This window comes from Ovis canadensis, chromosome 8, assembly GCF_042477335.2.
Source record: "Ovis canadensis isolate MfBH-ARS-UI-01 breed Bighorn chromosome 8, ARS-UI_OviCan_v2, whole genome shotgun sequence".
In the NCBI taxonomy this organism is placed as follows: domain Eukaryota; kingdom Metazoa; phylum Chordata; class Mammalia; order Artiodactyla; family Bovidae; genus Ovis; species Ovis canadensis.
Genome location: NC_091252.1, coordinates 17,726,321 through 17,751,381, shown reverse-complemented (window position 1 = coordinate 17,751,381; position 25,061 = coordinate 17,726,321). Strand labels below are relative to the sequence as shown.

The window sequence follows — 25,061 nt, the reverse complement described above, 5'->3', positions numbered from 1 at the left end:
CTTGCTAATTTTCATAGCTGTTTCTTCATCTACTGAGTGACATATTACAATTCAGGAAGGAAGCAGTTCCTTGACTCCTGAGTGTCAAAGTCACTCAGCTCACAAAATGAGGCAAGACAAAATGGTTTTTTTTGGTCATCATCTCGCCTGATTTCTACTCACGTGCTCGCCTTACAACCTGAATTCCTAGTCACCAGTTAGCATGAAGGTGACATGCTCCTCTCAGGAGAAATAGGGTGTTATCTAAATCAAACTGTCCACTTGCACTGGTTTCCTGTCACTCCTCTTTCCTCTTACTGGTATATTCTGGTATCTGACGCCCCCATTCACCTTCCTTGATGTCCTCTCAGCTCCCTTTTCAGACTCAGGCATTCAACAAGTATTTATCATGTGTTTACAGGGTGTGTCTAACAAAGCCTCCTACCTTCCTGTTTGTTTCTTTCAATCAAAAAGCCATCTTGGGCTTCCCTGGTGGCTCAGTGGTAAAGAATCTGCCAGCCAATACAAGGGACATAGGTTGAATCCCTGGTCAGGGAAGATCCCATGTGCCTCAGAGCGACTAAGCCTGTGTGACACAGCTACTTGGCCTGTGCCCTAGAGCCCATGAACCACAACTGCTGAAGCCCATGGGCCCAAAGCCCATGCTCTGTAACAAGGGAAGCCACTGCAATGAGAAGCCCGAGAACCGTAACTAGAGAGTAGTTTCTGCTGGCCTAAACTAGAGAAAATCCAGCGTGCAGCAACGGAGACCCAGCACAGCCATACCTAAATAAATCTTAAAAAGAAAAAAAAGAGTCATTTTAACAGCAACAGCAAAAATCAGTGTTTGGACACAGTGTTTACAGTGGTATTTCACACACATGGCTTGATATGAGGAAGCACTTGGGTACTTATTCAAACTATGGATCGTTAAGACCTTCCCCTGAAGAGTCCAGTTCCAAAGGTCTATGGCGGGGGGTGAGGGTGTGAGCCCACACCTTTCACAAATGCACCAGGGGTTCTACTGTAAGACCAGTTTTGGAAGACTGATGGACAAGGAAGTAATTAGGTCTTGTGTATGTAATGCTAGGATGTTCAATATTATAAAACCTTAAGAAGCTTATCATCTATTTGAGGAAACCAAAGCCATATACAGAAAGCAATGGTTGTCAATACAAGGTGGGATAAACAAGAAGCAAATGTGCATTAGACCATACAAGATTAGAATAAGTTCAGAGGGAGAAGAGAGCTCTGGCCTGGGCTCAGGATGAAGACTTGGGTTCTGCTGCTAGAGACTCAAAGATGATGTGTAAGTATGGAGGGCACGGGGTGGAGAATGGCAGAAACATGTGGGAGAGCAGGAGTCTGACCCGAGCAAAGGAAATGCAGGATGGGAGTTGATCCACTCAAACTCACACCTGTAAGGAACAGTCATTGGAGACACTTGAGCTGAAGAAGGAACTGATGAAACAATGTTTTTAGCAGGTGAATATGGTTACAAGGTTCATTAGCAGCTCAGGGGTTCTCACTTGGAGGGCATGTTAAAGCCCAAAGCTAAACCCCACCCCCTAAGATTCAGGAGGTCTGGGAAGAAGCCCAAAAAACTTCATTTCTAACAAGTTCCCAAACAATACTGTAAGCAGATAGGGTAGGGTGTCCATGGATGAGAAAACCAGGCATGGCTTTCTTGACATAAGAGAAGCCATTTTTGCCCAAGCCATTTTGGCCACACTGCTTGCCCTTGAACAGGCCTCAGTTAATTAATGAACTTAAGGGAAGGGAGAGAATGCAGGAAGAAAGGAAAAGCAAGTCAAGAAACAATAGTTCATGGGGTAGGAGGGAGATTCAAAAGGGAGGGGGACATATGTATACCTATGGCTAATTCATATTGATGCATGGCAGAAACCAACATGATATTGTAAATCAATTATCCTCCAATTAAAAATAAATTAATTTAAAAAATAATAGTTCAGCAATAAAACAAAGCCCTAGATCCTCCTCCAGATACACAGAACAATCTGATACATGTCTTTGAGCTCTGCACAAAGTAAGGCCCCCAACCAGTTGGAGGAAAGAATGATAGTATTACCTTCTTGACTTCAGTCAACTAAAGCCTGGACTCTGCCAACCCTCGCCCCAATTCTATGCTGAATTCTCCTCTGCTCAAGCACTTTCATGAATATGCATGTACCCTTAAATTAAAACTTGCCCAATTTTGCTGTTCCAGGAGACACTGTTTTGGGTAAGATCCCTGGTGTTCTCCTTACTTACTGCAAATAAAAATCCTTCCTTCTTCTGACTTGGTTGCATCTTTTAGCTCGACACCCACTAAGAGGAAAACCCAGTTTTCAGGTAAACAACACTGATGCTGCTACTCGAGGAAGCACACTTTGAAAACCACCATTGTACAGGATGGAATGGAGGACACGGGAGTGTCAGGAGAAGAAGGTGGTTTAGAGACGAGAGTGCAAGAATGGGAGGGAGTCATTTACAAATTCGGTGTGTTGTTGGGATAGGTATGGGAAAAGTGGGGGGAGAGGGAGACAGAATTGTTCAGAGTTCAAATCTGTGGACTGAAGTGACAAGAAAAGAGACAGAATGTGGGGACTTCCCTGGTGGTCCAGTGGTTAGGACTCCTCACTTCCACTGCAGAGAACATGGGTTTGATCCCTGGTTGGGGAACTAAGATCCTACATGCTGTATGGCACAGCAAAAAAAAAAAAAAAAAAGGAGAATGTTGGCTGTAGAGCCATCTTGATAATCAGAAGATCAAAAACTCAGTCTTTGTCAAAAAAAAAAAAAATCATTCTTCGTCATAAGGAGTTGCTGCTTGAGCTGAACCCTTCTTGACTTGTTCCATGTTGCCTCAATCATAGGTTAAGCACCAAGGACCAGTTGCTGAGGACAAAACGAATGCAATGATCTGCAACAACGCAAGGAAAGTTCTCTGGGCAATGACCGGACAGATTTGGGTAACTAGTAATCGTCGTCAGTGTTTCAACCTGACCTGACCCACTTAGCAAGCCGGTCCCTGGCTAAGACCTACAGCAGAGTTTCAAGTCAGTCATTGGTGCAGACTCACACCCAAACCAGAAATTCCTGCTGAAGACCAGAACCACAAATGTTGTTGCTGCTGCTCCACACCCAACCTGGGGGTTGTGAACCTTGACTCACTAAGCCACGGGCTTCCAAACTTCTGGGGTGAATGGCACCCTCAGTACCTCCCACCCTTACCACCAGGGGGCCCTCTCAGCCAGCCAAGCATGTGGAGCCACGGGAGCCTCAGCCTGGGGTGGGAAGAACATGCGAACATGGTTCCTATTGTATCTCCACAAGAAATGTGTTCTCATTCTTCCTTTCCAGGAAGAAAAGCTTTTTTCACGCTTTCAACTAATATGTATCAAGTGGCAATTACCAGCCAGGCACTGCATTAGGCACTGGGGATACAGCAATGAAGAAAACTAATAAAAGAGGTTTGCTTTCTGAGCCTGGTATTACAATGGAGGGAGGTGAACAGGAAAAAGTTAAATCCAGTATAGACAATGTTAGGAGGATGTTAGAGAATGTTAGAACGGTGGCTCAGCTGGTAAAGAATCCACCTGCAATGCGGGAGACCTGGGTTCAATCCTTGGGATGGGAAGATCCCCTGGGGAAGGAAACAGCTACCCACTACAGTATTCTGGCCTGGAGAATCCCCACAGAGGAGCCTGGCAGCCTGCAGTCCATGGGGTCGCAAAGAGTTGGATACGACTGAGTGACTAACACTCAGTTTTCACCCAGGAGGATAAATAATATTAAAAGTAATAAAGCAAGTAAAGGGATTATGCAGCACAGGGAGAAGGGGTTGTGATTTTAAATGTGCTGTTTAAGCGAGGCCTTCTTAGGAAAATGACACCTGAACAAACATAAAGAGATGAGGGAATAAGCAGAGTGACTACCGGGGGGAAAGCATTCTAGGAAAGGGAACAGCAAGGACAAAGGCCCTAAGGCCTTGGCCAGATATGACTGCATACAGAAACCCCGCCTTCAAGACAGTGGGCATTTACGTTAAATTAGATGTGCCTCAGGTGGACGGCAGGGCTTCCCTGGTGTCGCAGTGGTGAAGAATCCACCTGACAATACAGGAGTTGCAGAGACACAGTTTTGATCCCTAGGTCAGGAAGACTCCCTGCAGTAGGAAATGGCAACCCACTCGAGTCCTCTTGTCTGGAGAATCCCCATGGACAGAGGAGCCTGGCAGGCTACAGTCCATGGGGTTGCAAAGTCAGACAAGACTGAGCGTGCATACACAGGTGGAGGGTACTGAGCAGAGGAGCAACTCGAGCTGCATGTTCTGCGAAGAGCACAGTACAGAGCAACGCAAGTGGAAGCAGGTAGAAACGGAGAACAGGTAGCAAGTTACTGCAATGACCCAAGGGGACACAGGCGGAGTGGGTGAGGGCTTCCAATTAGATATACCTTGAAAGTGGAACCAACAGGATTTTCGGGTTAGACAGCCTTTTCTTCTCCCTAAAATATTGTTGGAAAAAGCAATGGCACCCCACTCCAGTACTCTTGCATGGAAAATCCCATGGACGGAGGAGCCTGGAAGGCTGCAGTCCATGTGGTCGTGAAGAGTGGGACACGACTGAGCAACTTCACTTTCACTTTTATGCACTGGAGAAGGAAATGGCAACCCACTCCAGTGTTCTTGCCTGGAGAATCCCAGGGACGGGAAGCCTGGTAGGCTGCCATCTATGGGGTCACACAGAGTCGGACACGACTGAAGCAACTTAGCGGCAGCAGCAACAAAATATTGTTAAATTGAATCTACTTACAAAGGCACTGGGTTGACCACTACACATCAGGAATGGTTTAAATGTAAAATCAAATCTCAGTTTCCCAAATCTAATATCAAATTGCTGATAGATCAAAAAAAAAAAATCCATGACAGTGTCACAGTCTTTATGTATTTATGGATTTATGTTATTAGTTATGTTTCAGGACAAATGATTAACTTTCATTCCTTCAAAGCAAAACAGCTTTGTTGTAGTTTATTCTAAATTATTTAACAAAAATTGTTATAGTTTATTCTGAATTATTTAACACAAAATTTTAAAAATATATATTTTTTACATTCACATGATATTTCATAGGAATCAAAATTATATCTATGAAAGGTTTAAATGATTTAGGAAAATGCTTATGAGAAAGGCAGGTGAAAAAACAGGAGTATAAAGTTATTAATATATTATCTCAATTGTGCAAATATGCCAACTGTTACCAGAAACTAACTCAGGGTGATGGGATTAGGCATTATTTATGCTTCTCTTCTACTTCTCAGGTAGATTAAGATGAGACTATTTTCCTTTTGCAATTAAAAAACACTAAATGAATAAAATAGATAATCAACAAGGACCTATTATATAGCACAGGGAACTACTCAATAATCTGTAATAACCTATATGGGAAGAGAATCTAAAAAAGAACAGATATATGTATGTACATAACTAAATCACTTCACTGTACACCTGAAACTAAAACACTGTAAATCAACCATACTCCAAGAAAACAAACAAAAAGCACTAAATCACATATTCAAAAGGAAAAGCCTCTGTTTTGCTTGGAGAATTCCATGGACAGAGGAGTCTGCTGAGCTATAGTTCATGAGGTCACAAAGAGTCAGACATGACTAAGCGATGAACACAACACATGATTAGTTTATATTTACCCCAAGAGATGAGATGGAAGAGGCAATTTACCAGGTATCAGTTCAGTTCAGTCGCTCAGTCGTGTCCGACTCTTTGCGACCCCATGAATCGCAGCACGCCAAGCCTCCCTGTCCATCACCATCTCCCAGAGTTCACTCAGACTCACGTCCATCGAGTCCATGATGCCATCCAGCCATCTCATCCTCGGTCGTCCCCTTCTCCTCCTGCCCCAAATCCCTCCCAGCATCAGAGTCTTTTCCAAGGAGTCAACCCTTCGCATGAGGTGGCCAAAGTACTGGAGCTTCAGCTTCAGCATCATTCCTTCCAAAAAAATCCCAGGGTTGATCTCCTTCAGAATGGATTGGTTGGACCTCCTTGCAGTCCAAGGGACTCTCAAGAGTCTTCTCCAACACCACAGTTCAAAAGCATCAATTCTTCGGCACTCAGCCTTCTTCACAGTCCAACTCTCACAAACATACATGACCACAGGAAAAACCATAGCCTTGACTAGATGGACATTAGTTGGCAAAGTAATATCTCTGCTTTTGAATATACTATCTAGGTTGGTCATAACTTTTCTTCCAGGGAGTAAGCGTCTTTTAATTTCATGGCTGCAGTCACCATCTGCAGGGATTTTGGAGCCCAAAAAAATAAAGTCTGACACTGTTTCCCCATCTATTTCCCATGAAGTGATGGGACTGGATGCCATGATCTTCGTTTTCTGAATGTTGAGCTTTAAGCCAACTTTTTCGCTCTCCTCTTTCACTTTCATCAAGAGGCTTTTTAGCTCCTCTTCACTTTCTGCCATAAGGGTGGTGTCATCTGCATATCTGAGGTTACTGGTATTTCTCCCGGCAATCTTGATTCCGGCTTGTGTTTCTTCCAATCCAGTGTTTCTCATGATGTACTCTGCATATAACTTAAATAAGCAGGGTGACAATATACAGCCTTGACGTACTCCTTTTCCTATTTGGAACCAGTCTGTTGTTCCATGTCCAGTTCTAACTGTTGCTTCCTGACCTGCATACAGATTTCTCAAGAGGCAGGTCAGGTGGTCTGGTATTCCCATCCCTTTCAGAATTTTCCACAGTTTCTTGTGATCCACACAGTCAAAGGCTTTGGCGTAGTCAATAAAGCAGAAATAGATGTTTTTCTGGAACTCTCTTGCTTTTTCCATGATCCAGCAGATGTTGGCAATTTGATCTCTGGTTCCTCTGCCTTTTCTAAAACCAGCTTGAGCATCAGGGAGTTCACGGTTCACGTATTACTGAAGCCTGGCTTGGAGAATTTTGAGCATTACTTTACTAGCATGTGAGATGAGTGCAATTGTGCGGTAGTTTGAACCTTCTTTGGCGTTGCCTTTCTTTGGAATTGGAATGAAAACTGACCTTTTCCAGTCCTGTGGCCACTGCTGAGTTTTCCAAATTTGCTGGCATATTGAGTGCAGCACTTTCACAGCATCATCTTTCAGGATTTGAAACAGCTCAACTGGAATTCCATCACGTCCACTAGCTTTGTTTGTAGTGATGCTTTCTAAGGCCCACTTAACTTCACATTCCAGGATGTCTGGCTCTAGATGAGTGATCACATCATCATGATTATCTGGGTCATGAAGATCTTTTTTGTACAGTTCTTCCATGTATTCTTGCCACCTCTTCTTAATATCTTCTGCTTCTGTTAGGTCCATACCATTTCTGTCCTTTATCGAGCCCATCTTTGCATGAAATGTTCCCTTGGTATCTCTAATTTTCTTAAGGAGATCTCTAGTCTTTCCCATTCTGTTGTTTTCCTCTATTTCTTTGCATTGATCGCTGAAGAAGGCTTATCTCTTCTTGCTATTCTTTGGAACTCTGCATTCAGATGCTTTTATCTTTCCTTTTCTCCTTTGCTTTTCGCCTCTCTTCTTTTCACAGCTATTTGTAAGGCCTCCCCAGACAGCCATTTTGCTTTTTCGCATTTCTTTTCCATGGGGATGGTCTTGATCCCTGTCTCCTGTACAATGTCACGAACCTCATTCTATAGTTCATCAGGTAATCTATCTATCAGATCTAGGCCCTTAAATCTATTTCTCACTTCCACTACATAATCATAAGGGATTTGATTTAGGTCATACCTGAATGGTCAAGCGGTTTTCTCTATTTTCATCAATTTCAGTCTGAATTTGGCAATAAGGAGTTCATGATCTGAGCCACAGTCAGCTCCTGGTCTTGTTTTTGTTGACTGTATAGAGCTTCTCCATCTTTGGCTGCAAAGAATATAATCAATCTGATTTCTGTGTTGACCATCTGGTGATGTCATGTGTAGAGTCTTCTCTTGTGTTGTTGGAAGGTGTTTGCTATGACCAGTGCATTTTCTTGGCAAAACTCTATTAGCCTTTGCCCTGCTTCATTCCACATTCCAAGGACAAATTTGCCTGTTACTCCAGGTGTTTCTTGACTTCCTACTGTTGCATTCCAGTCCCCTATAATGAAAAGGATATCTTTTGGGGGTGTTAGTTCTAAAAGGTCTTGTAGGTCTTCATGGAACCGTTCAACTTCAGTTTCTTCAGCATTACTGGTTGGGGCATAGACTTGGATAACTGTGATATTGAATGGTTTGCCTTGGAGATGAACAGAGATCATTCTGTCGTTTTTGAGATTGCATCCAAGTACTGCATTTCGGACTCTTTTGTTGACCATGATGGCTACTCCATTTCTTCTGAGGAATTCCTGCCCGCAGTAATAGATATAATGGTCATCTGAGTTAAATTCACCTATCCCAGTCCATTTTAGTTTGCTGATTCCTAGAATGTTGACGTTCACCCTTGCCATCTCTTCTTTGACCACTTCCAATTTTCCTTGATTCATGGACCTGACATTCCAGGTTCCTATGCAATATTGCTCTTTACAGCATCGAACCTTGCTTCTATCACCAGTCACATCCACAACTGGGTATTGTTTTTGCTTTGGCTCCATCCCTTCATCCTTTTGGAGTTATTTCTCCATTGACCTCCAGTAGCATATTGGGCACCTAATGACCTGGGGAGTTCCTCTTTTGGTATCCTATCATTTTGCCTTTTCATACTGTTCATGGGGTTCTCAAGGCAAGAATACTGAAGTGGCTTGCCATTCCTTTCTCCGGTGGACCACATTCTGTCAGACCTCTCCACCATGACCCACCCATCTTGGGTTGGCCCACAGGCATGGCTTGGTTTCACAGAGTTAGACAAGGCTGTGGTCCTAGTGTGATTAGATTGACTAATTTTCTGTGAGTATGGTTTCAGTGTGTCTGCCCTGTGATGTCCTCTGATCTGTCCCACACAGGGAAGAAAGGTAGCATGCTCAATCTCCCCCAGTATGCCTTCCCAGTGTGGTTCCGAACCCTTCTCCAATCCTTCTCCACTGCTCCATTATCTGCCTTCAACACACCCCACCCTGACTCCACCACCACCGCAAACTCCATTAGACTGTCCTCCTGGGTAGAGTTAGCTAGTCCACCATTGCTCCATGACTAGTTATCACTGTTCTTCATTTGCAAATGCTTTTAAAAAAGCATATTATACCTCTTTATATATATATACACATACACATAATATGTATCTTATAAGGACATTATAATATCCCTGAACTAAGTGAAGACTTTGTTACAGAGTTTGGGCTGGACCCGCTGCTCTTCTTGCTTGAGTACCAACTGTGTTCTTGCTTTACCTCAGTGGTGAAGTTGTAGCCAGAATATAAGACAACCATCCACAATCACCTCCTCCTTACCCTATTTGTGGCTATGAGGACCTTTATGATCTTATTCTCTCAAATGCACTAATTTAGTACATTTCTAATAACAGTATACAAATTGGTTATATATATATATACATATGGTTGCCCAAAAAGTTCTTTATGGAAAAACTCAAATGTACTTTCTAACTAACTCATTATCTATACACATATACATACATTTTACACACACACACACACACACACACACACACACACAATTATGGCTCTACAAACATTGTAACCCAATAAAAGTTATTTCTTACTTTAACTATTAAGCAATTAAGTAGTGTCATTACAAATACATTTTCCTTTTCAGTACCATATACTTTCTCCCTGGAGGTAAAAGTGTAGAAGTAGAGCAGAGAGGAAGGAAGAAAGAAAAGAAGAAAGACGAAGGAGAACACCATGGAGAGCACCCCAAAGTTGCTCTTTGGGAAAGGAGCATAAGATAAAAACCCACCAAAGTGACACGAAAGAGAATACTTCTATTCTGGGCTTCCCTGGTGGTTCGGTGGTAAAGAATCCGCCTGCCAATGCAGGAGACACGGGTTCAACCCCTGATCTGGGAAGATCCCACACACCATGGGACAACTAAGCCCATGTGCCATAGCAACTGAGGCACATATGCCCTAGAGCCCGTGCTCCACGGAAGCCACCACAATGAGAAGCCTGAGCACTGCAACTAGAGAGCAGTCTCCACCTGCAGCAAGTAGAGAAAAGCTGAGCAGCAATGAAGACTCAACAGAGCCACAAGAAAGAGAACACTTCTAATCTCAGTGTCACTCCACACCCAGCAGTCCTGGGAAGCCCTGAACTACAGGGTAGGAACCCCTGTTTGAAGCAAAATAAGAAAGAGTATTGATATATCTTCTGTTAACTTTTAATTAGTGTTGTTCATCATGTATTTTTGGCCTTTTCTGTTTTGAACACAGGGTTATTACATTAAGCCATGTAACTTCTTTAGCCAATGAATTGTATATGGAAGTCAAGGATGTCACTTTCAAGGAGTAATTGTAAGAGACAGTGTAAAATTTATCACACTTTCCCTTTCTGTCTGCCATGGCAACCTGAGTCTGGGACTGAGAGTGTAAGGACAACCCAAAAGTGTCCTCCTTCCGCCCCCATAGATATTAGCAGCAAACAGAACTTTATTGCTTAGAGCTATTAATACTTTTAGGGTTGCTTGTTACCATGACAATAACCTACTCTGATTGATACTAATACTGGTTTAACCAGCTTCCTTAAGGACTTCCAACAATTGAGATCAAGCAAATACATCACAAACAAAGACCAACAAAACTCACAAGAAGGGAAGCGTACAGAAGAGTCAACATGGCAAGCCTGAGACTGATGTCCTTAAAAAGGCTTTCTTGTAAGGCTGGCCCTTGGCTGGAGTCTGGGAACTAGGATTTTGGAAGGGTTCCCAGCATTACCTAAGTAGTAAGAATGGGTCCCTATGCCTAAACTGTGACGAACAAGCAATCCGGTTTAAGCTAAACATCTACTTTCCTTCTGGGAGCCTAAAACTTTGGTACATCCCAGACAAAGGGTGAGTATGTGATCATGTCCCACTAAAAACCCAAGGTGCCAACTCCCTAATGCACTTCTGTGGTACTGTCACAAATTGTTGCTAGGAAATTAAGTGCACCCTATGTGAACCACTGGGAGAGGACCCTCGGACCTAATGTCTTGTTTCCTGTGGATTTTGCTCCACACACCTTTCTCTTTGCTAATTATACCCTTTCACTAGAATAAGCCATAACCATACATTGAATCCTCTGAATTCTCTGAGCAATCATCAAACTTGGGAGTGGTCTTAGACATCTCCAATTCAGTAAAAAAAAAAAAAAATCACCATAAGAGTTAGGAAAAAAAGAAAAGATTTCAATGCAGAAATGTGACTGGAATCATAGGTATGAAATGTAAAATTGTTCCATGTAAAATGATTAAAGAATAATAATGTAAAAACATTAAAGAATCACACATTTGAGGAAGAAGCAAGGAATCAGCAAGGAAAAATGGGCACATTCAAAAAATAACCAAATGGAATTCTTAAAAATGAAAACGTTTGAAGACATAATAGCTAAGAAATTTTGAGTCAAGAAGATATGTGATTCCAAACACTTGGAAAGCATAATATGTACCAAACAATTAAAAGTAAAAAAAAAGGATAGCCATAATTTAGTGAAATAGCAGATTACAAAAGGTAGAAAGATCTTAAAATCAGCCAAAGAGAAAGGCAGATTACTTATTTTGAAATAATAATGAGATGGATTGAAGAGTTTCTAATAGCAATAATGGAAACCAGGCGTAAAATAATAACCTCAATGTGCAAAGAGAAAATAGCTATCAGTTTAGAATTTAGACCAGAAAAAAATAATGTTTATGTGAATCTTAAATAAATATTGTTTGTATAAAATGATAATAGTCTATGGGGTTATAGTAGGATAAAACTGTTACACCACGATGCCACAGAAGTTGTGTTAATGTATTTAAAATACATTAAAGTCATTGAATTCTCTGGCAGGAAGTCGAGATATTTGCTTAAATCTTTGTTAAGTTAAATAAGCATGGTAAAATTTAAGACTAACAACTGAAAAGAAAAAAAGTGAAATAAAATTCTAAGCCATTGGTGGGGAAATTATGAAATAGAAAAAGAAACACAAAACTAGGAAAAAAGATGGGAAGGGTGACTGAAAAAAAAGGACGCATAGAACAAATAGATTAAATAGAAATACAAGCATATGTAGTAGGAACACATTTAATATAATGAATATTAATAGATTAAATTTGTCAGGTAAGAAAGAAATTGCCAGTGACAATATAAGGTAAAATTCAGGTATGATTTACAAGGGATATTCCTAAAAGGACACAGAAATTAAAGAATATATGTGTGTATGAGGCAACTATTAACCAAAGAAACATAGAAAGACCAAGACAAATATATATTTAGAAATCAATGAGAATCCCTATGAAATGGTGACCATTGTATTTAACAGGAAGATTAAAAAAAAAAATTCCAAGTTTGTATGCATCTAGTGAAATAGTCTCAAAATACATAGGGCAAAACTGGACATAATTCAGCAATCAGAAGACGTTATTTTAAACACTGTAATCCTAACTTGATAGCTTGTCCCTTGTTTAAGGGTGTTTTACTATTTTATGAAATGTTATTTTTACATAGAAGATCTGATTTTTCAAGAACAAATTAAGGAGATATCAATACACTGATTAAGAATATATACATATGCAAAACAGTTACTTTTTTTAAAAAAGGGAAAAGGTAATTTAGCCCAACACTCTTAAGGATAAGTTTTCAAATCTGTACGAACTAGGGAAAAATAATCATAAAGAGAGCTAACATTTGCTGGTAGTGAGTCTCAAAAGTAGCCCATGATGATCTCTGCTTCCTAGAATTCACGCCCTGGAGAGAAATTTTAAGATATTTCAATTAATAGAAATGAAAATAGAATTTATCAAAATTTATGGGATGCAGTAAAAGCAGTGCATAAAATAAAATTTACAGCAAAATTAAATAAGAATACAAGATCTATAATCAGTGATTTAAGTCTGTACTTTAGAAAACCAAAAAAGAAAAGCAAATTAAATCCAAACAGAAGAAAAAAAATTAATAAAAACTAGAGGAGAAATCACTGAAATTGGAAACAGGAACTCAGAAGAGAAAAATCAACAAAACCAACAGCTGATTTTTTCTGAAAACAGATCAATAAAAATTGATAGGGTAAGTTAATCACAGGGTGGGACTGGGCAGAAGCACTGACAGCTGCACTGTGCACTGGAGGGGCCACTGGGGCAATTGCACAGCTAACTTAGGGCAGGGGCAGGGGCTTGAAAACAAGACACAGTACAATCCTGCTTAAGGTCAGCAGGGAGACAGGAGAAACTAGAAGGGCCCAAGATGATGTCAGCTACACTAACAGCCATACAGTTATCCATTATGTCAGCAGGATAAAAAAAGAAAAATCACATAATCATTATTAATATTGATACAGAAAAAGCATTTGATAAAATCAAATACCCATTTATGATAAAAACTTTCAGCAATCTAGAAACAGAGATTTCTCAATCTGATAAAGAATAGCCATAAAAAATCATACAGCAAACAGCATACCTAATAGTGAAAAACTTTATCTTGTATACAGAAAAAATATATATATATATCAATAAAACACTCCTGAAACAAATAACCAACAACAGCAACATCGATATATAAATATTGATTGTTTTCCTATATAACCACAAAGAACAAGTGGAATTTGAAATTAAAAACACAATACCATTTACATCGGGGGTGGCTACTTGCTTAGTAGTGTCTGACTCTTGAGACTCCATAGACTGTAGCCCGCCAGGCTCCTCTGTCCATGGGATTTCCTAGGCAAGAATACTGGAGTGGGTTGCCATTTCCTTCTCCAACCATTTACATTAGCCAGCCCCTGCCCAAAATGAAATGCTTATGTATAAATCTAACAATGCATGTACAAGGTCTATATGAGGAAAACTGAAAAACTCTGAACAATTAAATCAAGGAAGAGGTAAATAAATGGAGAATAAATGTTCTTGGAACTCAATATTGTCAAGATGTCAGTTCTTCCCAATTTGATCTACAGATTCAATGCAATCCCAATCAAAATTCTAGCAAGTTTCCTTATGGATACTGACAAAGAGATTCTAAAGTTTACATGAACTGGCAGATAACCCAGAACAGTCAAGGCATTACTAAAAGAGAAGAAAGTTGGAAGACTGACACTGCCTGACTTCAAGACTTACTATAAAGTGACAATAATCAAGACAGCGTTTATTGATGAAGGAAAAGCTAAACTGATTACTGGAACTGAATGGATAGCCCAGAAATAGACTACCCATAAATACAGTTAACAGATCTTTGAAAAAGGAGAAAAGATCTCTCTAAAGAAGCTATCAGATGGTAAGTATATGAAAAGATTCTCTACACAATATATGTCAACAGGGAAATGCAAATAAAAAGAACAATGAGATATCACAACAAATCTACTAGAGGGGCCAAAATCTGGAACATGATGAACACCATCAAATGCTGACAAGGATATGGAACAACAGAAACTCTCATTCACTGTTAGAGAAAATGCAAAAAGACAGTTTGGCAGTTTCTTACAAAACTGAACATACTTTAACCATATCAATCATGCTCCTTGGTATTCAACTCTTTGAAGCTGAATATCACACAAAAACCTACTTACAGATGTTTAGAGCAGCTTTACTCATAATTGCCAAAATTTGAAAGCAATCAAGATGGCCTACAGTATGTGAAGGGATAAATCATGGTACATCTGGACAACGGAATACTATTAGGCACTAAAAAGAAATGAGCTCTCAAACCATGAAAAGACTGGAAGGTGGATGTTACTAGGCTAAATGCATACTGCTAAATAAAAGAAGCTAATCTGAAAGGCCAAACACTGTACGATCCCAACTATATGGGATTATTCTAGAAAGGGCAAAATTATGGATGCAGTGAAAAGATCAGTGGTTGCCGGGGTTAGAAGTAGGAGAGAGATGAACGGGTGGAGCACAGAGAATTTTTCAGGCAGTGAAAACACTTAAAATAGCATAACGATGGATGTAATTATACATTTGTCTGAATCCCTAGAACGCGCAGCACCGAGACGGAACTGTAATATATACTATGGACTTTGGGTGATTATTAGTGTGTCAATGTAGGTTCATTAAATGTAACAACAGTACCACACTGGTGGTGGATGTTGATAGGGAGGCAGGCCATGCATGTGTCAGGTCAGGGGTTAAATGGGAAATCTCTGCACCTTCCCCTCAATTTTGCTGTGAATCCAAAACTATTCTAAAAATAAAGTCTTAATAAAAAAAAAAGTCTATCAAAATCTAAAGAAAAAATTGGGGAAAAGAATACTATATGATAATATCTTTAAGTAACCTGTTAGATTTAGACTCAGAAATTCTGGGACCACATTTGTAATTGCTCATCATTAAGCAAGTCATACAATGAGGTCATGCTCTATACTGCCTACTTCTAGGAATCCAGCATGACACTGAACACCCAAAGCAAAGATTATGAAGAATCAAAGAGAATTAAAAGAGCCAAGTGCAGCTCCACAATGAAGAAGTACTACCAGTACCATGAAGCAACGGGAAATCTTTTTTAGGATTTGAAACCTGTGGAATTTTCCCCCCAGAGTTAATTTACGAAGGTCTACTCTCATGTTTCCCTTAATCCACTGTCTTAAGAAATCTGTTGCCCCACCAACAGTATATTCGCTTGAAGAAAACAATTCTATAGCTTTGAGAATTTAGTGTCATTTTATATTATACAAAGCCTATTTACATAGTTCTTCAGAATACACTTCCATTTTCCATCTACTACCCCAAGTGTGAAAATGTTATCAAATAGATTAGATTTACAGGGAAGCATAAAAGGGAAAACAGTTCTACAATTCAATACATACAGTGCCATTAGCAGGTTTTTACAGTTTTCTTTTCAGGATAATCACTGAGTTTTTCTGTCAGTAACATTTCAGAGTGAAGCTGTCTTCAAGAGATTTCCACAGAGAACCAAGAGTTTAACAGTCCCGATATTTTACAGGTGATACCTGACAGTTCATAAGTAACCACAAATCATTTTCTTTCCCATTTTTTTGCCAAAGTCTTGGATGATGAAGAGGAATCATGACTTTCACCAGCACTGTATTGCTCATATAAAGTCTGAAATTAAAAACACACATCTGATTTGTAATATTTATAAATCAGATTAACAAAGGTTTAATTAACTTCACATCTTCTAATATGTAAGACATTTCTCTATTGTTCTTATAATTACAAATTATTTTATACACTATTGGAGATAATTAAAGGTTTTAAACACCTAGCTTGGCCTAAGAATCAGCTATCATGAGATGCAGCTCAATCTTTCTGGAAGAAAAATGTAACACAGTTATTTTTAAGTGTATGGATGCATCCTCAAGGTCACCTTAATCTCCCTTACTTTTTCTTTTATAGCTGATGTACATAGTTTTACATAGCAAAACTTTTTAAATGAAGTATTATAAAGTTGATTTATAATATTGTGTTAGTTTCTGGTATATAGAAAAGTGATTCAGATATATTTATATCTGTCTGTTCCTCTATATATTCTTTTTCATTATGTTATTACAAGATACCTTACTTTTTCTTAAATAAAGCCAGTCTTAGATAAAGTCCTATACTGTAAAATAAAATCAACAGGAAATATACTTTTCATTGATATTTAAACTAAACAATGGAAGACATTAAAAAATACAACTGCTATATAAATAAGTCTAATTAATATACTAAAATCTACACATTTAGTAAAGGATTTAAGGCTAAGGCAACATCTAATTTATGAAGAAAGAAGATATCTTTGCCATCAAGGAACACATAGCCTTAGTGATAAATGTAATCCACCTAATTTTATTTATAAAAGGCTTTAAACAATACACTGGTAGAATCAGAGAAATGAAATACAGAGAAAAATTACATAACAAATTTTGGTCCAATTTCAATTCCTAAAGCCATTGATTTAGCTATTAGCACTCAAGAAAACTTAAGAAAAAAATTTATCTTATATAAATGCAAATATAATGGTAAATATGTAACAAATTCCTCCAGAAATGTATTCAAGTTCTTAACATCTTAGATTGGTGTTATCCCTATCCAGAGAGCTAAAAGTGTTTTTTAGTTTAAGTTACTGTAATTTTATAATAATGTTATAGCTGAAATATTAAACTAGTAACTAAAGTCAATTAAGTATACAGTGTTAAATGATTAGGTATTTAATGTCAGTGAGATCCAAAACATTATGGTATAAACAGGCACTGGGAGACTAATAGGTTTGAGACATTTGCTTCGAGGAAAGTACTGACTGCTATATACATCTACCTAGAAGTCATTATACGTGATACTGTGATTTGTCTAAGATGGTTTAAATAAAATTGGCTATAACAAATAAATTCAAAAGCTGTGTTAAAAATAGGGTTGATTTAAAAGATTCTTTACTGAATTTAGTCTGGTTGAGACCTACTTGACAGCAATCTTTTCAATGCACCTTATATGACAATCCATTTTCGATTGTGCTGTCTGCCCATTATAAGAGTGTAAATCAAATAAATCTGTATTTGTTAAAAAGCACATATTAAGTATCTAAATACAGAAACACACTTCATAGCTGATCTAATGACTGGGCCAATTTTCCTTTGGTTTACCTGTTTAAGTGCCTAACTCACTAACTATACAAAACAATTAAAATAGTGTAGACAGAGCATAGACATACTCACTTTAGCAGCTTTCAAAATGGAATTAGGAGAATTCAGGCCAACGAGTTGGCCCAGAACATATTTCATTTCTTCAGCAGCTCCCTTAGCCAGCTGGTTGCCTATGAAATAATTTGGTTTTGTTGTTTAGTTGCTAAGTTGTGTCTGACTCATGTCCAATCTCATGGACTATAGCCCACCAGGCTCCTCTTCCATGGGATCTCCCACAAGAACACTGGAGTGGGTTGCCATTTCCTCCTCCAGAGAATTTTTCCAACCTAGGGATTGAACCCACATCTCCTGCTTGGCAGGCAGATTCTTTACCACTGAGCCACCTATGAAGCCCAGGTGTAAAATATATATAGAATTAATAGCACACTGGTATCAAGTAAGAAAAATAGAAGTTCATATATAAATGTGTATTCTGCTTAAAAGCACAATAACCACATTCTTATAATTTATCACTGATCATAGTCCCTTTCCTAGGATAAGTAAAAATGAATGCCGGCAAGTAAAGGAAGGCGATCTCATTTATTTTAGTATTTAGCATTAAGGAACTTCCTTAAGGAAGGAGGCATGAAGGAAAAGAGTAGTTAGAAGGTTGTTGATATTACCAATTGGGTAATAAATTTATTTTTAAAGAAGTACCTGAATGAGTTTGAAGCTGAACATACGGATGTGCCAGAAGCTCAGGAATGGATATCCTTTGTTTAGGATCCCTTATTAAACAATGCTATAAACATAAAGGTTAAGTTTTTAAAATAAAAACAAAGCAAGTTTCCTTATGCAATATTGATAAAGTATTTTTCCAGATTACAACATATAACAGAAGCTGCTTTCTGCCTACTCAGAAATGACAAGATAATTTTACACATCATGTCTTCAAAATCACCAAGTATTCATACATTTTAAAAGCCTTCAAAATGAATTTTCAATAGACAAGCTTTATCTACTCCAGATACATAATTCCAATCATTTCAGCTATTTCTCTTTCTTTCATTTTCTGGCCATGCATGTGGCTTGCAGGATCTTAGTTCCCTGGCAATCAACTGAAGTTAGGCCACAGCAGTGAAAGTGCTGAGTCTTAACCACTGGACCACTAGAGAATTCCCTCAGCTATTCAAGTAAACAATTAAGTACTATATGAAATATATTTCTTCTATATTTATATACTATTAATGTTACCTTTAATACATCTTGAAGATCTTTCTCTGGAATATCAGGAAATTCAATTTCATGATTAGGGTCAATTATGGCATGTAATTTAGAAATCTGATTAATTATATGCTGAAACGGTGTTTTTCCATAAGTCATATAGTACAAAATGCAACCTAAGGACCAAACATCACTTTTGGGGCTTATCTAAGTATAAAAAAAAAAAGAAAAGAAGTTACTGTTATTTTAGCATAAAAAGTATTATACACGTTTACCCTCATATTTAAAATCATAATTAAACCTCATTACATGTGTCAAGTATTAAATGATGTTCATTACAAAACATCCTTTTCTAGTTTTTATTACATTAGGCTATTTTATCAAAAGAAATGAGCTCCATTCAACAAACTCATAATTAAAATAGATTGACTGAAACAAAATATTACATTCTTTTCCGTCTGTGAAAACACAAAGCTAAAAATCATAACTGCAAGTATGAAATTTACTTGTTTTCCCCAAAATTACTGGATTAAAATATGGTTTTAAATAAATTCATAATATGTAACTATGTATAGACTTTTTAAAAAGTTAAGCTGAGCTACCCTAAAACTAAGAACATAAACTATAGAGCCAGACTGGGCTGGGCTGGGCTTGAATCCCTGCCTTAGTACTAGCTGGTAGTTCTCCTTATCTGTTTCCTCACTTCCAAAACAGAAATAATAAAAGGACACTGTCATGGACATTAAATAACCATGAGATATGGGGAAACATAGAGAATAGTTTCTGGTTCTCAGTAAATATTAATTATTAAATGTTCTCTGTATTAAATAACCTTATTAGAAGTAATGCAATATTACAACATAATTCTACTTTTGACTTTAAAAAAACATGATTAAGACAAAGCACAGCAGTGATATAGTAAATGACAATGGCTAAACTCCTCTTTTAAAAGATACATACTCATATATAGTATAACAAAAGTAACCATATATTCTATACAAAGGATTAATCTAAACCAAATGACACAGAAAGCTAGAGGGGAAAAAAAATGGACACATATAACCAAATGCAAAATGGAAAAGAAGAGACAACAATATTAATATTAGAAAAAGAGAACACAGCAAAATGCTAACAGAAGAAAGTCATTTCACTGTGATAAAAGGTACAATCAACTAAGAGATGTTATGAATTTTTATGCACTGAAACCACCTTTAATAGAACTACATTAAGCAACTATAAATTTTTTTTATTAAGCAACTCTTTTTCGACTCCATGGACTGTAGCCTACAAGGCTCCTCTGTCCATGGGATTTTCCAGGCAATAGTACTGGAGTGGATTGCCATTTCCTTCTCCAGGGGATCTTTCTGACCCAGGGATCGAACCCGGGTCTCCCGCATGGTAGACAGACGCTTTACCATCTGAGCCACCAGGGAAGTCCTATATTAAGCAACTATATTAAATTCTTTGAAGTGGGGGCAAATTTTAACATGCTCTTCAGAACACAAGCAAGAAAATAGATCCTGTTATTCTGCACACAAAGAAATCTGATAAATAATAATAATAAATAAACTTTTCCTCCAATTTAATCACTTGGAAATTTAAGTCCATTTCTAAACCTAAATCACAGGCTAAAAAGAATTTCAGATTCTGGGAAAATGGCAGTGTTATGGCAGCATAGTTTTTCAAACTCTCCAAATCCCCAGATAAGTTAGACAGAGCTGCCTGGTAGCAAAACCATAAACATAAGGAAAATATTTACAATAAAACCAGAATGTGAATAGAGACAAACCACCCACAGCCACAAGTCCTGCATGGTAGAGGCATTTGACGCAGAAAAAAGTAATCAATGTGCCCGACAGACCTCAGAACAGAAGCCCCAAGTGGCCATTAGCTGCTCACTGGAAAGCAATTTCAGAACAGAGCTAGACTGGGAGGGGCCCTGAGCTCTTCTATAGAAACGACGAGCTTACATGTTAGGATAAAAATTTATCTTCTATTCAGAATCCCTAAGGCCACTGCAGAGCAGGTGATACAATGGAATTGATATTTCCCATTATTACATATTAAAGTACTGAGTTGACAACTGAAAAAAAGATCTGAACATTACATGCAGCTCAAACCCAATTTTATTTTAAAGAAAAATTTAAACCTGAAATCAGGAATTTTGGAAATTAGGGAAAATAAGAAACACTACAGTAACAGTAGCAGCAACAGTAAAACTCAAAGTTTTACTTGAGTAAAACTTTATATGGAAGACTATTAAAATTAAAATAGCAATTATTTAAATGCAGAAGCAAGCGGAAAAAAAACTAAAGGGAATACAAATGACAAAGATAAAAGCAGAAATTAATTAGACAGCAAATGAAAATATAATAAGTGAAATCTAGACCTGGTTCTTTATTTTTTTTTATTTTTAATTGGAAGATAATTACTTTACAATGCTGTATTAGTTTCTGCTGTACAACAATGTGAATCAGCTATAAGTATACATACATGCTCTCCCTCTAGGGCCTCCCTCCTACCTCTACCCAAGACTTGGCTCTTAAAAATTAACAAAACTATGGCAAGTCTAATCAAGAAAAAAGAGCAGACAAATCTAAGTGTTAAAAGGAGACGCTGAAGAGATTTAAGAAGAATTTTTATAAGAGAAACTGTTAGGCAGTTATTTGAAAAGGTATTTAGAAACCACAATTTTCTCGGGAGGAAAGTATAATTTAGTAAGTGAAAGCATATTTATTAAGCAACTGTTTTCAGCTGGACAATGTACTAAACACTTTATATTCTTTCTCATTTAATCCTCAAATACTTTTAAAATAGGTACTATTCGGAAGCCTAACTGATAGACAAAGAAACAGGCAAGTCAGGTCACAAAAACAGTTGATAATGAGGTAGATCTGTAACTTGAACACAGGGACTGCACAGTGATGTACGCTTGTATCCGTTAGACTACACTGCTACAGCGGAAGAAGGATGAGTCTGGAGCCAGAGGCACCATGGCAGGCAAAGCTGACTCAACATAGGGCACCAGTGAGACTAACATGAGAGCTCACAGTGGTAGCGAAATAAGGGAAGTGGGAAAGTACCTAGAAAAAATCACCTGCTAGAGTTGTACTTGGAAATGTAAAATTTAAAAATGAAGAAACGGTAAGAAATAAAACATTAGGAGTCAGAGGAAACAAACAATAAAGACTTCTAAGGTTATCAGTTCAGTGTTAATTAAGATGTCCATACCAGAGTTAATTTAGTCTTATTTTTAAAATTAAAAACATATCCAATGTGCATTTCTTATAGGAGCACATTGTAAGGCATCACCACATTAAAAGCACAATATTAAAAGAGCAATCTCAAATCAATTAAGAAGGGTAAAAGTGGATCCCAGGACAGTCTGCTTAATAAGGCAAGGTCTCTAAAACGGCCTAATTTTAGAACTTAAAGAAATAAGTTTTCAGTTATCTGTTAATTTAGTCAGAGACCAGCCCATTTCCTGTTTGTGTCAAATAAATGGGATATAAATAATCTTAAAGTACCTTCGATTTGGACTTCCCATTTTCTCTTGAAGAAGACATATCTTTGATTGCTTCTGGTGGCATATAATTAACTGTCCCAACCTACTTGCCAAATCACAGAAAACACAGAAATCAATGAAAATACTTCAGTCTGCTATTTTTAAGAACATGAATACCAAATTCTTGACAACTTGAATAATTAACAGATTTCAGCAATATATTTGTGAAACTCAAATAACTGACAAAAATATTAAAACAAATTTCTTCATATTTCCAGCAAAATAAATTAGATTCAAAATAAAAAAATTGACTCCTTTCAGAATGCTGAGCTATTTCTATGATTATGGTAGGCAGGGACCATAACATTTCACAGGATAAAATTTATTAATGGCCATAAACTTTGAAGGAATTGATCAGTTACTCATTTCTGTGCTGGAACAGACCCAGAACACTTTTCAATATAAACCAACCAATCAACCAAATATCTAGTTTGTCTGTAAGTATTCCCTGGGCCCATGTTCAAATAGACAGGATGGGTGTCTACATCGTGCAAGAGTTTCCACAGCAGGATCATGCCAACCTTATACTGCATTTGTTTTATTCTAAAATGGTTCTGCTTTCAAATATAGAATTGCCTATACTTTAGAGCCTTGCCATAGAAGTTATCGTCAAACCGATTTACAACAAAATGTTCAGCTGTATTTTTGATATAAAAAGAAGTAACTGTCAAACAGAACTGTTTGAAGGGCATGCTGCCCAGCTACTCCTAAAAAAAAATCCAGTTTTATTCCCAGGATTCAGGCAGATCCACATTAGAGATCTGCATACATGGAGCACACTGTCCTGGCTCTAAGCAGGATTATTTTTAGTCATTCTTTGATTGTCATCAAAGAATGTTTTTATGGGAACAAGTTTATTAAGACTGCTGTTGCATATCTTATTATAAAAATGTGGCTGAGTACAATATTTGTTATGTTGTTTCCAATATGAAGGCCCACTTAAGAATTTTTTTCAAATGTAAGTGATAGGGAAAGCTTTACTTCTCTGGAAGAATGAAATGGTCTTACCTCATAAAGGACAATGAAAAACATAAAACTGCAATTCTCTTTGGCTGCTACCAGGAAACTGAGACAAAGTTTTAGGTGAATTTTAGAAAACCAAAATGATTTCAAGGCAGGTATTACTGCTTCTCTACCTCAGCTAAATGAAAATCATCCAAAATTGCTGGATATATGTCTACTGGGTCTTGACTTTCTATACTAAATTGTATTAACTGTGTGACTGATTTATTTTTTATGGTTATAATATCTATTCTTATAAAAAAGGTTTCAAATCCTTTGAAAAATGAAGTAGGGAAAAATAAAATCCTCATTAGCAAACTAATACCTCAAAGATGAAAAGGAATTGAACTCTACTGTGTAGTAACCAGTCATTCATTACCTGAGAGTCTTTAACAATACTTGTTGTATCTGGTTGCATTTGGTTTGCGATTCCAAAATCGATTAGCTTTAGCATTCCATCAACTATCAGAAAGTTAGCAGGTTTCAGATCACTGTGAACAATACCTTCAAAATAAAAACCCAGTACAATATCAAACAATGTCAAACATTCTAAGTACAAAGATATTGCACAGTCTACTCATGAGTTGCTTCCTTTAGTCAAATTAAATATTCATTTTTAATATACTCTGTGAACATACAGCAAATTGCTACACGCTAGGCACTATTTTAAGTTTGCAGCTTGTATTGAACCATTCAACCCTCATACCAATGCTGAGGCAAGTACTATTATTATCCCCATTTTTAGTTGCAGAAGCTAAGGCAGAGTTTAAGCAATCTGTTCAAGGCTACACAGCTTAAGGAACAAGGTCATGAGTTGAACCAGGCAGTCTGACTTCAGAGTTTATGCTCTTAACAACCACTGTGGTTCTCTGACCACAAGACAGTACTGTAAATTACGCTGCCATATGGTAGGACTCTAATGCCCCTCACGTACCCACCCCTAAGCCTGATCTTGATCACTGGTGAATTATCTTCTAACTTATAGGAAAAGAGACATAAGGAGATAATTTACAATTACCTGTATTATCAGTTATTTAAAATAAGGAAAAGGCAAAGAAGCACTAAAAAAAAAACAAGTCCAAACTGTTGAAAAGTTAGAAGGAAATTCAGGATTCTATGAGGAAAGAGAAATGGATTAGGGGTCGCAGGGAGAGGCTGGGATGCAAAAACAAGAGACAATTGCTCTGTACAGTATATAAGGCCATGACAGAATTAAAGAGTTTTAAACAAAACAAAAAAGCAAAACAAACAAACAAAAAAGAACCAAGTCCAAGTAAAAAGCCAACCCAGAATGCAGAGCTAGTAGTTAAAAAAGCCTCTCACACAGGTGCGCAATGCAAAGTGACTAGGAAGAGTGAAATGAGCGCTTAAGACTGTTAGGGTGCCTGAGCCTCAGTCTCAGACCTGCTGTGAGTCAGACAGCTGGAGACCCAGGACTAGGGGCTATGTTATTGCTGATAATGAAACATTTGGTGCTATGGATGCTTCATGAATGTGGGGATTTGAGTTCATGCCCTGTATTCTTTTGCTAACAGTATTTTAAAGAAATGGTGTTGTCTCTTCATCTTTATTAAACTGCCAAATATTTAGTTTATTTAGGCTAAAGCTGCCAATAACCAAT

General features: G+C 37.8%; 1 protein-coding gene across 8 annotated transcripts in view; it reads right to left on the bottom strand.

Annotated features, from left to right (window-relative positions):
* Positions 1–15,732: 15,732 nt before the first annotated feature.
* Positions 15,733–25,061, bottom strand: part of TTK (TTK protein kinase) — a 39,478-nt gene continuing 30,149 nt past the window's right edge. For all 8 annotated transcript variants that reach the window (XM_069598953.1, XM_069598954.1, XM_069598955.1 and 5 more), the window contains exons 17-22: positions 23,820–23,944; positions 22,401–22,481; positions 18,904–19,080; positions 18,367–18,451; positions 17,743–17,840; positions 15,733–16,153 (exon numbers count right to left, since the gene is read on the bottom strand). In XM_069598953.1, coding sequence (XP_069455054.1) covers positions 16,067–16,153; positions 17,743–17,840; positions 18,367–18,451; positions 18,904–19,080; positions 22,401–22,481; positions 23,820–23,944 — 653 coding nt within the window. In that variant the 3' untranslated portion in view covers positions 15,733–16,066. The remainder of the gene's footprint in view (positions 16,154–17,742; positions 17,841–18,366; positions 18,452–18,903; positions 19,081–22,400; positions 22,482–23,819; positions 23,945–25,061) is intronic.